The sequence below is a fragment of the Rhineura floridana genome, chromosome 7 (assembly GCF_030035675.1).
Source record: "Rhineura floridana isolate rRhiFlo1 chromosome 7, rRhiFlo1.hap2, whole genome shotgun sequence".
Classification (NCBI taxonomy): domain Eukaryota; kingdom Metazoa; phylum Chordata; class Lepidosauria; order Squamata; family Rhineuridae; genus Rhineura; species Rhineura floridana.
Window position 1 is genome coordinate 15587965 of NC_084486.1, and position 13278 is coordinate 15601242.

Consider the following 13278-nt stretch of genomic DNA (forward strand, 5'->3'; position numbering starts at 1 on the left):
ACTCAGGCAGCATCAGCATCACCTGATATTGCTCATCTTGGCAAATGATACCATGTGTGCAATTCCAATGCAGCAGTCTAGAAGGGCTTCCAAGAAAAAAGCTATGGGATCCATGGCCCAAAAGCAGCAGTAGATGCTGACAAGCAGTGTCAGTAATGTTACTGACCTCATCATCAGGTTGGGTTCACCAGAGAAGTATTTCCTAAATGTCTGACAGCCGAGGCACACTTCTTTCCTCCAACTAAAACAGGAGGCCCACCTAATGTTTTACATCTGAAAGGTTATAGATTTATAGTTGTGCCCACACCACATCTCTGAGTGGGAAGTTGCAAAGGCATAGTGCTTACCTAGCTTTAGTTTTCTTTGGAAGGAGGTTGTTAGAGGCTTATGGCATTTTGTAAAACATGCATTTATTTACAATTGTACAGGTGGAAGCACAGTTTAAACACCGGCCTAAGAGATAGCCAGATATGTAGCCCTGCATCAGAGAGAGCCCACAGAATGTTTACAGAGCTGCCAACCTCAGCTTTTGCTCTGCTGTGGACACAACAGTCACCAAAAGCAAAGTGTTTCCATTGGCCACACCTGGAGGGGCAATGTGTTGATCTGCCAATCAGTTGCAAAATCTGACTGAAGCTGATTTTAAGAAAAGGCACAGACCCTACAGGCTATAAAGTAAAAAAGAGGCGGAGTTTGACTTAATGTCATGTCAAGAGATGTGGAGACACACTGGAACCGACACAACAGTAAGTATGTCTCGACCCCTAGATTACATCATCCTTAGCTAGGAGTGAAGAGAAAAAGGCAATGCCCTCTTTCAGATCTTTCCTAGCTATTCAGAAGTCTGAAGAAAGATCATCCAATAGTTAATTTCCATGCAGACACATTACCTGAATATCTTGGACTGTTAACACTTTTGTCAAGTCCAAGACTCTGGCCAGATATTGGTTTAAGGTACCTCATAGTGATAATCCTATCCACAGAAATCTGACTGGAAATCTATCACAGTGTAAAAGAGTAAGAATTCCCCAGCCTTTACATGTTCTGTACAAGCCACTGTTCTCTGCATGACTCCTCCTCACTGGAAAGAGGTGAGTACAGGAAAGGGACTCGTGCAATGTCCCTTATGAGAGAACAGTTGTGCTTTTTCTGAGGGCGGGGAATTGTGGAACTGCACATGATGTGAAGAGATGACACAATTACCCACCTTCCATATCCTTGGAGTGTGGGAAGGCCCCAGAGCATTAAATACTACAGAGATGTAGCTTGCAAGATACTCTGGAGCCTTTAATTACTTAACTTATTTCTCATGGCACAGAGTTTGGGAATTGCTGGACTGGAGACTTGCAGATATATATTCCTACTGGTGTGTGCCTTCATTCAGTGCTTCACCATACGGAATGACTTTAGTGGTTGCTCTTAGGGTTTCTCAGAGACATAAATGTGACAGCCCCTGAGTTTTAACTAAAGCTCCATAGCCAAGCAATCTAGAACGTTAACTGAAACTTTTAGAAGTGGAAAAGTGTTCCTAAGCCACCTTTTACTTGGGTTCTCTGTTTTGTGTTGTGCCCTAATCCAAGACTGATCTTCAGCCAATTTGGTAGGGTCATGTCCCTGCTACACAGTAGCCAATCTGGTTGTGCCACTGGGCAGGCATCTCTGATGAGTGTGCTTGTATGATGTAGGTGCTTTCAAACATTGGTTGTTTTTTTATTAAGATGATGTAGCCTTTCACATTCCATTAAGGCTTTGAAAAACCTTATGCACACTTAATTTGGGAGTGACTCCTGTTATACTGAGTGATATTTCCAAGTAAACCATGCATATTGCACTGATGGTAGAGTGGGAAATAAAGCACAGTGGATGTGAAGCACCCGCCCATCCAGAAGTTGTCCTCCCCAAGTCCAGCTGAAACAAATAGGAGCTGTGCAAAAATATTCAGAGAACTGGGTACAGCAGCCAAGCAACTGATTGCTCATTTACACGGTGGTTAAGTGTGTGTTTGGTGCTACTCACATATTTTAATTCGCATGGTTCACTTGACTTTACTGGCAAACTGAAGATATCACAGTTTTCCCTCTGTAAATCTATACTAACCCAATCCTCTGATAATATGAAAAGGGAAGGAAAAAAAAATCTTCACTCCATATCTCTAATCCTTGCAGCCACTTTGCTCTGATGCTTTTAGGTGGGTGTGTCAATCGTTCCCCTCTGTATGCCCGCTCCCTCCTCCTCCATTTTATTTCCTGTAGGCTGAAAAGTAACTTCCGACTGCTCTCCCCCATTCTGCTAGCCTTTGTTATGTTGCTGCACACGGTGCCTTATTTTTCTTTCCCCGCTAACTTATGTGCAAAAGCATAACACTGCTTAAAGATTTGTATTTCAGCTGTATTATACCAGTGAAAATACAAATAATCACGCTTCAAGATCTTTTTTTTTAATGAAACTTACTTGTAGAACAAACTGAGCATGCTCAATTGCCAAGGAACCAGAGGGAGTGGGAATGTTAGATTAGTGGGTGTGGTCATTAGGAAACTGTGTGATTGATCTTTCCCCTCATGTTTGCAGCTGGCATTGAGCCCTTACTGTGGATGGTGCAAATAGAAAACAGAGGTAAAAACAGTGTATTTAGTAATTCTCCCATGTGCATAAGCCCTGAGCCAAATAATGACACAGAAGGCACAATGAAACTGCAGCTAAGACCTGAGAGGACCACACAGTATCCATTGGTTTCCTGAAGCCAGCACTAACTGGAGATGTCAGAAACTGAACCCTGGGACACTTTACATACAAAGCATTTGTTGTACCACTGATCTACAGCCCTTGAAAGGGTTTGGGTAGCTGTGTAATGATTGAAATGACTCTGCTGTACCATATTCTGAAAAAGAACAGGTCCCAATGTAGAAAGTTTTTCAAACTCTTCCTTGGAGGAAAAGGAAGTACCCAGAGGGACTGCAGATGCGTGGGGTGGTGTTGATAAGCATGTTGTATTATACAGCAGAAGTGGCTGAGGCACTCAAAAGCTTCCATTCCATGCAATGTGTGCAATGTTTTCTTTTGCTGGAGCTTTTAGCAGAGTATTGATGGCTTGCTGGGAAAGCTAATAGGTTGCTCAAAGTTGTTTTTTCTTCCTCCTCATTTGTGGTTCAAAAGTGGTGTTATACTAATAAGCAGGATGCATACATTCTGGGCTACTTTGGGCGTCTGCCAGGTAGATTGCTTATCCTTAAGCATCCTCTCACCATCACGCAAAAATATCTGCTTTCCCAGTGATTAATTATTCAACATGCTTAATGTATTCAGGGTGGGGCACGTTACTATTCTGCCACTGGTACCTTTGTATCACACTGTAGTTACAGGGGACTGATTGCTGCTGCGTCTCTCTTCTCCTAGCCCAGATCTTTTGCTAATTCCTGTATGCACCAGCCAGTGCGGTTGGGTGTCTTCTCTCCTAGTCAAGCTTATCCCAACTGTTGCCTTCGTTTGTGGAGGCTGAATCTCCTGCACCCTGGGGACGCCCCAAATCCCTCCAGCCACTTTCAAGGGTCAAATCTGCCTCTGCTTCTCATGCAGTTAACATCTTGCCAGGAAAAGATAAGGAGGTCTCTGCCAGTCTCTGAGGTGGAAGGCTAGTTGGACGCAGCTCTGCTCCAAACGGCTGGGGCCTTGGCACTTTTAATGCCAAAAGTTATGAAGAAGATTAAGCGGCTCTGGACTAGGATATAGAATGTTGGTCTTGTGTATTAAATTATGCTCTTCTCCCCACCCAAAAAAATCCCCCTTTCTGGATATGGGCTTAGCATCACCTGTGGCAAATCTGGCCTTAGTTCCTCCTTGACCCTGTCCTCCTGGCTCTCGATCCCTCGCCATTGTTCCTTTCCCTCCAGAAGGCTGCTGGTGGGTTTCCTTGCCTCTCTGCAGCAAGACGCCCTCCTGCGCCTTTTCTTGTCATTTTCACATTCCTCCCCACCAGGGCTGCAATTTGTTTCCTAACTGGGGGAGAATGGCTCGTCCATTCGCTGCCTGGGGGGCCGAGTGATCCTAGCAGCAGCCCCACCACCAGGAGGGGGAGCGGCTCTGCTCGCATTTTCGCGTTTGCTTTTTTTGCTTGCTGCCTGCCAGCCGCCTCATTACGCGAACGGCAGCTCCGCCACAAGGACCTAGGCAAGTTCCCAGCTAGCCCAGATCACCCCGGGCGGCGGCAGCGGCAGCGGCAGCAGCAGCAGCAGCAGCCCCCTCGCTCCGCACACAGCGCGAGTTGCTCGTCGAGCTTCCTAAGGAGAACGGCCGAACTGCTTCCATCGCCTGCTGGAGAGAGGGGGGGGGCGCAGCATCCTTGTTTCTCCAACTGGGAGAGGCGAAAAAGTGCACTTGGAAAGGATCAGTGTAGCCTCGGGCTGCTAAACGCGCCGGTCCCTTGCATCGAAGGAAAGATCTTATTCGTTTCCACTTTCTTTGAATCACGGGTTGATCCAGTTCAGATCTCGCCCCCCCTCCGCCCCCAATTTAGAGTCAATGAAGAAGCGCCCTGACCCGGCGCAGGCCGTAGACTCCGACGGCCGACTAGAGGCAAACGGGAGTTGAGCCAGTCCTGCCAAGGAGGTGCCTGCCAGCTCCGCGCTCTAGCCTGGGCAGGTGGACTGAATAGCTCTCCTCGCTGGGCGCGTCGGAGTTTTTCTCTCCGATTTTTGAGGAGAGTTCCGACCTAGGCGAAGCCTCCAAGCGGGCGGCGCTCCTTCTCACGACCCGGACCAGGAGTCGACCGGAAAGCCCAAGCGAAGCCCTTGAACGAAGTGGCCTTTTACCACAGCAAGCGAGCCGAGAGATCTGGCGGAGCTTCGCGCGATGGGGCGACCCGACTGAGGGACTGTTTTATCCCCACCGAAATCAAGACACTTGCCGGGGGGGGGGGAAGCGAGGAGAATATATCTGGCGCCCGTTTGAAACCTAGCGCGTTCCAAAGACGCGGCGCGCTCGCTGCTCTGCGGCGGAAGAAGTTGCGCCAGGACATGAGATTATCGAAAGGGGGAAAGATGCCTTTAGCAAGATGGGCGTTAAGTCTCGTCGTCCTATGCGAGGGTAAGTAGATCGGATGGCCTCCCCCCCCTTTTTTCAGACTTCGCAGTGTGGTTTCCACGGTGGCTGAGAGCACGATTCAGCCAAAGGCAAGGCATTAATAGGGTCTGGTGTCTGGTGATATTTCCTTCCCTGTAAGTATGCATCGGGCTGCATGTCCCGTTGATTTCTGTCCAATACGCTAAACACCTGCTAGAATTTGCCCTGTTGAACTTGGTGGGTGATGGAGCCTCGTCCAGTGCATGCCTGCTCCTGTCTAAAGGCAGGCAGGCAGACTAAACAAGTAAGCCCCACCGAGGCTCCCGAAGAGACAGGGTTGGACTGCGTGTCCCAGTAAGGGGGGGTATACCCTACGAAGGAGTCATACGATGGTAGGCCCTATTTAGAAGCGTGCTTGTCTTCTGTTCATCGGTGCTTTCTTCCTAAGAATTGTGTTTAAATGTAAATGTACTGCCTTATGGCGGGTTCTCATGAGGCTGAGAGGCAGTGACTGGCCCAAGATCACCCACCGAGCTTCATGGCTATGTGGGGATTCGAACCCTGGTGTCCCAGGTCATAGTCCAACACTTTAACCACTACACCACACTGGCTCTCTAGAATTGTGTTTAGGGTTCCCTTTTGTTTAGTTCCTGCCCTCTTGGTGATCACAGACTGCTCTCAAAACTATCCCCAACCCTTAAAATATCTGTTTATTTTTATATGTCAATTTGCTTTTTTCTTTTTACAATCTCATCATGCGTGTGTATAAATTCCCAATTTCAAACAAATTTAGATAAAGAGAATGGCTTTTAAAAAAAGTTTCAAAAGATCTCTCTCTCCCTCTTGTAAACATATTCTTTCTCCCTCCTGCCATCATCAAATTAAATTGGCTTCAGGTTGATAAATGAGGAAAAGCCTACAAGATGAAAAGTTATTGGCTGGCCACACAGATGATGTTTCCCGCAGCTGTTTAGTTTCTAAGGCAAACAGAAAAATCCATTATCTTCCTCCCTTCCATCTGGTCCTGTTTGCCAAAGCGTTTCTGATGTTTATGTGAATAAATCAAAGTTGGTGTGTCATAAAGAAAGTTGTTCACACTCTCCTGGGGTGAGGATCCCATTTAAATAATTGAAAAGAACACAAACCAAAACAAAAGAATACTTTCTCCAGGTAGGTAGACATCACTGGCTAATCTAGAGGTGGAGCATTTGGCTTCAGTGTCATTTCTACTTATCCCTTTGGCTGAGTGCTGGGTCAGGATTAATAATTTTAAACTAGCCCGCAGTGGATTAAAGAGCCACCAGTTAAAAGCAATGAAAAAGTAAGGAGGTTTTGGTTTCATTCTTGGAAGTGTTGATTGACTTACACAAGCCTTTTTCTCTTTCTTTGCTACACATTTCTTAAGACTTCCCTTGGCCTCTTGCTCTGTTTCAAGTCTTCCAGGCAAAGAGATTCCTCCCACATGTGTCCATCTGTGCATCTTCAGTTGCCTCTGCAGCTTTAGGAAGGCGCAACAGCAAGGACACAATGGATAGGATGCAAACATTAAAAGCCCCGTGTTATTTTTCTCCATATTTACAAGTGTACTGAATATTTTCAGAAACGTGTTTTATAGATTTATCTGCTTAGGTTGTGCCATTTATTCTTGTTCTATATATAGTTCCCACTGAGGCAAAATAAAAAAAAGGCAGGTCCCTGCCCACAGGAGCTTACAATCTAAATGTTGGCAGTAGGGAACAAAATGGAGGGAGGAGAGAGGCAAGGACAGCATTTCTCTCAAAATCCCTTTTTCCAGCTATATTTTATTTTACAAATAAACGTATTCATGTTTTAGAAATAGATTTCACATTGTAAAGTTTGCATCATATTTGTCATATATTAGGCTTTTTTAAAGTGTCCTTATTAAAATTGAATATGGTTTAGTGCACAAGCTAATCCAGAATTTGAATATATGTTTCTCCCTTTAAAGTTAATTCATTTGCTTTCCTTTTTATCTCTTTGTAACCTTTATATATGCATTCCTGTTGTTTTTAGCATCTGCTTTATGGATACAAACACTCCCCCCCCCAAAAAACAGGCCTCCTTCTTTAAACATCAAAACTTGTTAGACTGCCATTCTGTGGAATTTATCTACGACTAATCCCCATTGAATTCACTTTGGCTTGTTTCTCAACAAACATTATTGTTGTTGTTATTATTATTATTATTTCCATTTATAGACCGCTTACTATCTAAAAGATCTCAAAGCGGTTTTCAATAGAATACACAAGGTGCAATTAAAAAATCAAATTAATTTACAAAGCAAAATACATAAACAATATCCGTATACATAAACAAATACATAAACACAGTATAAAAACATGATGCACAGGATTGGGTTATTAGCTGCATATTGCCCCATTATTTGGTTTTCACAGATGGAAAACCACTAGAAAGGCTTGCTTCACAAGTGATGCTGCAAATGCATTTGCGTCTGGATTGTGTCACTTGGGAATTGCCAACTTTTTGTGGCACGACTTTGGAGCTGTATGACAAGCAGAAATTCAGCAGCCATAGATGTTCCCATTTCTGTACTTTTGTGCAGAGCAAAGCTGCTCTTGTGTAACTTAACACCTGTCTGGCAGCACCTGTCCACCTGGATTCAGGTCTAGAGCGAAAGCAGAAGACGGCTGCTTGGATGTAGATTCTCATGGGTGTGGGTTTTACATTTGGACAGCAGATGTCAGAGAGCTGATGGCAAATACTAAGGACCAGTTGTGAAGGCTGCAGAAGGGCACAATACAAGGGGACATTCTCCTGTTCAACCCTAATTGAAATGAATGAGAGAAGCGCAGGAGCTTGCAACCCTCATTCATTTCAGTGGGGACTGCGCTGGAGAATGTTTCCTAGCATTGTGCTATATAGGATCAAAGGTTATACTGTAGAACTGTAGAAGATGCAGCCCATCTTTATGTTTGAATACGTGTCATTTGCAAACATTGTTTAGTTTCCACCTTCCTTATTCACTGAAGTAGATTGATCATTCTTAAATACCTTTGGTGATATTCAATGCTAGTCCTATTCAGAATAGACCCAATGCAGTTAATAGACAAGACTGTCTTAAGTTAATTAATTTCAATGGGTCTACTCAAAGTAGGACTTAGTTGAATATCACTCCTTAGATAGGTTGTGGTCCAACATGGTGGAAGGTATATTTGGATATTTTTACACACATATGCACATGATTTCTCCTTGGCATCTTAGCCAAACTTCCCTCACGTCAATAGAGATTCAAGAGATGTCAAGAGACAATATTTTAGAGTGGAGTGGAAGTCCAGTATTTTGCTTGCATCTTTTTGGACCTATTCCCTCACCCCCTCATGACACTTAAAAACAAACTAAACTATTGAAAGTGCCCCAGCCCCAATAATAAAGTTTCTCCTTTGGTGCTCATTTTCCAGTTGTGGACCTCAATGGATGACTAAGGTGATTTTAAAGTTTTGAGTCAATCAAGCTGCAGATGCTTTTTAGAACAGTGTTAATTAGGAGCACAGGATGTCTAGCACAAAAGCTGCCTATTGTGTGAGAGAATGGATGTCTGGCTTAAAAGAAGCGTGACACCAACTCCTATTTATGTTACTGAAATATCCACACATAACAATAGGGAGTAGGAGCATGATGTCTTGGACGAGCGTTCAAAGTTGCCCAGATATACTGATCTTTAGCCAATTCAGTAGGATCATTTCCCCTACTACCTGGCAACTGAAATGGGTTTGTCACTGTGCATGCACTCAGCCCGCATCTCTGATGAGTGTGCCTGTAAGATGTAGGTGTTTCCAAAACACCAATTTGTCATACTCATATTTCACCTATTTAGGTGAACACACAAACACACACACGGTAGGTGTACTCCTAAAAAGTAAATAATGTTTCCACCTTTAAAACCCTGCGTGGTCTACACCATGCATACTTTAGGGAGCACCTCTTCCCAAAGATACCTTCCCATCGCAGAGAGGACTGGCTCTACTGTTGGGCAGACTGAGGTGGCAGCCACAAGGATTTGGAGTGTCAAGAAAGTGCAGTCAGTTGTTACTTAAATTATTGCTGCTGTATTTTTACTTCCAGGGAGAGGTGCTGGTGAGCCTCTCGACCTCGGGGGCTAAAATAACCTGGCCAACCTTGATACTTACTCGCCTTGAATTGGAGGGGTATGTAGAGAGGGGGAGAGGTGCCATTTGCTGTTCTGCCTCAGACATCAGAATGCCTTGGCCTGGCTCTGATTGCTTTGTTTATTCTCTTTTACTGAAATTGGAACACTGAGGGTACACAGCAATGCTTTTGCCATTGTGGCACGTTTCCCTGTGGAACTTGCCTGTTGTCCCCCTGCAATAAGTGCAGCAGACGTTGCGTTTGTATCCTTTTTGCTGTGACGATGTTAAAGCATTTTTATTTGAGAAGAACGTAGGAGATGACTGGTTTTAAATGGGAATTTAGTTGCTGCTGCACAGGTTTAAGATGTTTTGTTTTGACAAATGTTTTCATCATATGCTATTTTTGGTATTCTTCAGATGAGTGTCTTAACAGAGCAGTCCTATTCTGTGTGTGTGAGTGAGAAACTGGCGGAGCAACCACCACATCCAAAGTCCCGCTCGCTAGCTGTGGCCAGGGTGGGAGGTGGTGGTGGGGTGGCTTTTCCTATCCCCCACCCATTTCTTCCATAATGTGAGATAATTAACTACACCAGCCCAGGGCTGGCATAGTTTTGAGGCCTGTTTGGGGGCACATAAGGAGAATGAGGGGGTTAGAATCCTGGGGATGCCTGGCCTCTCCCCAACATCCATAAGGAATGCCCTGTTTGGATTCCCACTGTTGGTAGGTCATCGTTAGTGGAACTTTGCTAGCTCCAGCAGCATAAGTGCTCTTTTGACAGTGAGCCTTCCTCTCCACTGACGGAATTGAATTTTATGCCATTTGGTCACTCAGCCAGCCAAATGCCAGTTGTAGGATTGCACCCTCCTATGCTTTATAAATAAAATAAATAGTTGACATGAAAAAAATCACATTTTTGTTGTTGTGTGAACAAAGGACTTGTAATATTATAGCGAGATGCCACATGATCAAGCCGTTCCTAAGAATTTTGAAACATTAACCTCAGCACAGTTTAAAGGAGTTATAGTTATATCTAGATGTCATAAATGTGATCATTTCTTTTGGCCTTTGGTAATTTTAAATCCTATTGATTTCACTTACCGAGTTAAGCTCATGTTTAAATGAATCTATCCCACTGAAATTAATAGGACTTACAGGTGCTTAACTTTGAAGGGACTGTGCCCAAGGACAGCATTGTGATAGCCAAAGTGATCTAAACTGGAAAGTACACTCTTTTACATATATATATATATATATATATATATATATATATACACACACACACACACACACACACACATATATATATACACACACATATATACATATATATACATACACATACATACATATATATATATATATGTATATATACATACATATATGTATACATACATATATATATATGTATACATACCACATATATGTATGTATATATATGTATACATACATATATATATATATATGTATATACGTATACATACATATATGTGTATATATATATACGTATACATACATATATGTATATATATATACGTATACATACATATATGTATATATATATACGTATACATACATATATGTATATATATATATACGTATACATACATATATGTATATATATATACGTATACATACATATATGTATATATATATACGTATACATACATGTGTATATATATACGTATACATACATGTGTATATATATACGTATACATACATGTGTATATATATACGTATACATACATGTGTATATATATACGTATACATACATGTGTATATATACGTGTGTATATGTATATATATATGTGTGTGTGTGTGTGTATATGTATATATATATACGTATATATATACACACACACAGACTGTTGCTGAGACCTGTGCTTAGGGGGTCTCATCCTTGTCACTCCAAACGCTGTATCACCTCACCTGTGTGTACCTCAGGGAGACAGCCACTTTTACAAGCACTAGGACAGCCAGGACCTCTTACATCAAACAGAACATCACCTGCAGGTCCTGCAATATAGTTTACATCATCGAGCGCAAAAGACTAGGATGTCATATCCAATACATAGGAAAGACCACAAGTGACCTACGCACGCGCTTCAGGAACCACAAGTCGGCAATTTTGACCACAAAAGTGGAGCAACCAGTTGCAAAGCATTTAACATCTAGGGTCACAGCCTGTTGGACTTTTCCATTACAGCAACAGAGATGCCAGCAGATCCAGCAGCATTGACCAAAAGGGAGAACTTTTGCATTTACTCTCTGGACACATTGGCACCACATGGCCTGAACCTGGAGGACAGTACCACCACTACTTAGCTTCTGCAAATGAAGCCCCTCTGAGCATTCCATCCTCAAAGCTCTATAACTGCCACCTTGGTAACAGCATTTGTATGTTGACAGCTGATGAAGGCGGAAGCTGAAATGTTTTGTTAATACAATGAAAACCTCTGTTTGGTTAATCACAATTACGTTCATACACACACACACACACACACATTTTCCATAATCCAGTCAGGACAAAGTGAGAAAACAGATATTGTTCTATGGTTTAGGTGATTTGTAAACCTGAATGGCCCTGAATAGAACATGGGGAAATATCTACACAAAATCCTTGTTGGTATCTTGCTGGGATGATTTTATTTATTTAATTCTGGATCTTCAGGTATTAGTCATGAGTTTGGAGAATCTTGGGATCTAAGCTGCTGCCACTGGAACAAAAAGCTTAATGTCTAATCTGTACTGAAGGTTAGAGCTTAGAAATATGCTTATGCTCAGATTTTAATTCACCTGTGATTGATTCATTGATGTTGGCACCTTAGGACTTCTTTTCACTTAGATAAACCTGTAACTGGACTGTAGCACTACTGAATGTGACTGCCGTATGGGCTCACATGATGAAATATTCCTCCATGCAAAGATTCCTGCCTGTGGAACATCTCCTAGGTATGCCTGTTATCTGTGATGTGAAAGGTCATTCAGATGTGTGAGCTCCCACCTGCAATCTGACATGGCATAGACCAGATGCAAGTTGACCTCAGTGAGAACTAGGCCTAAGAGTTTGCAACAGAGGTGGAGAACCTCAAGCCTGGGGCCAATTTGGCCCGCCAAGCCACTCTGTCTGGCCCTGGGGACCCTCCCCAGACCCCACCTCTTTCCTTAGGTTACATTCTTCACCAGCCCTACACCACATGAGCTTCAAGAGCGTTGGCTTAGTGGGAATGCGTCCTTGAATGGCGATGATACCTCTTGCTTACCTTAATGGAAGATGGAGGCGTGTGGGTAGAAACCTCTGACTTTGGTGTGGCCTGAATGCAGGCTACTGTACAAAGACAGGAGTCACACTTCTTGCTGTTTTGCCCTGGCCTGCCCACCACTTGCAAGTGGCCCCGTGAAGATTGCACTTGAAGTTTTACAAGTTGTAGCTGTTTTAAGCACGCACATCTAGGCTGTTGAATAGTCACTGCAAAGATTGTAATAGTCGACCTGAAGCCTGTGTTGTCCATCTGAGGCCCTTCTCCATGTACTCTCTCCGAGGGAGATACAGAGGGTGGCGACACGAGAAAAGGCGTTCTCAGTGGTGGCTCCCAGCTGGTGGAATGCTCTCCCCACAGAGGCACACCTGGCACCCCTGTTACCTCTTTTTAGGCACCAGGCATAATCCTTCCTTTTGACTTGGGCTTATGGCCCTTAATTTGAAGAGCTTTAGGTTAGGTACTGGTGACCGTTTTTAGTGTGGCAGGTTTGTGAGACCCATCTTATCTGCATTCAAGTGTGTTGATTGACTTATTGATTTGCTACAATTAGTTTTAGTGCTATTGTTTTAAGTTGCTTTGAGTTGTATTTGTGAGGAAAGCAGCTAAATAATAATAATGTGAATCACAACACTTTTGGTTTATGATTTGGATCCGGGATGGGCAAACTTTTACAACCTGAGGGCCACATTATCTTATGGGTAACTTTCAGGGTGGGGGTGGGGGACTTGCTGTTGGTGGGCAGGACCAGAAGTAAAAAGCAGGTGGGCAACAGATGTGACTCTTACCTTTGTACAATAGCTGCATTCCAGCTACACAAATCCAGAGGTCCTAC

General features: G+C 43.4%; 1 protein-coding gene across 2 annotated transcripts in view; it reads left to right on the forward strand.

Moving 5' to 3' along the window:
- The first annotated feature begins 697 nt into the window (after positions 1-697).
- RET (ret proto-oncogene) overlaps positions 698-13278 on the forward strand; it is a 157879-nt gene continuing 145298 nt past the window's right edge. Inside the window, exon 1 of one of the 2 annotated variants that reach the window (XM_061634950.1) lies at positions 698-746. In XM_061634950.1, coding sequence (XP_061490934.1) covers positions 707-746 — 40 coding nt within the window. In that variant the 5' untranslated portion in view covers positions 698-706. Of the gene's footprint in view, positions 747-4736; positions 5080-13278 lie in introns of those variants that run through there. The other variant, XM_061634951.1, reaches the window with a different exon arrangement.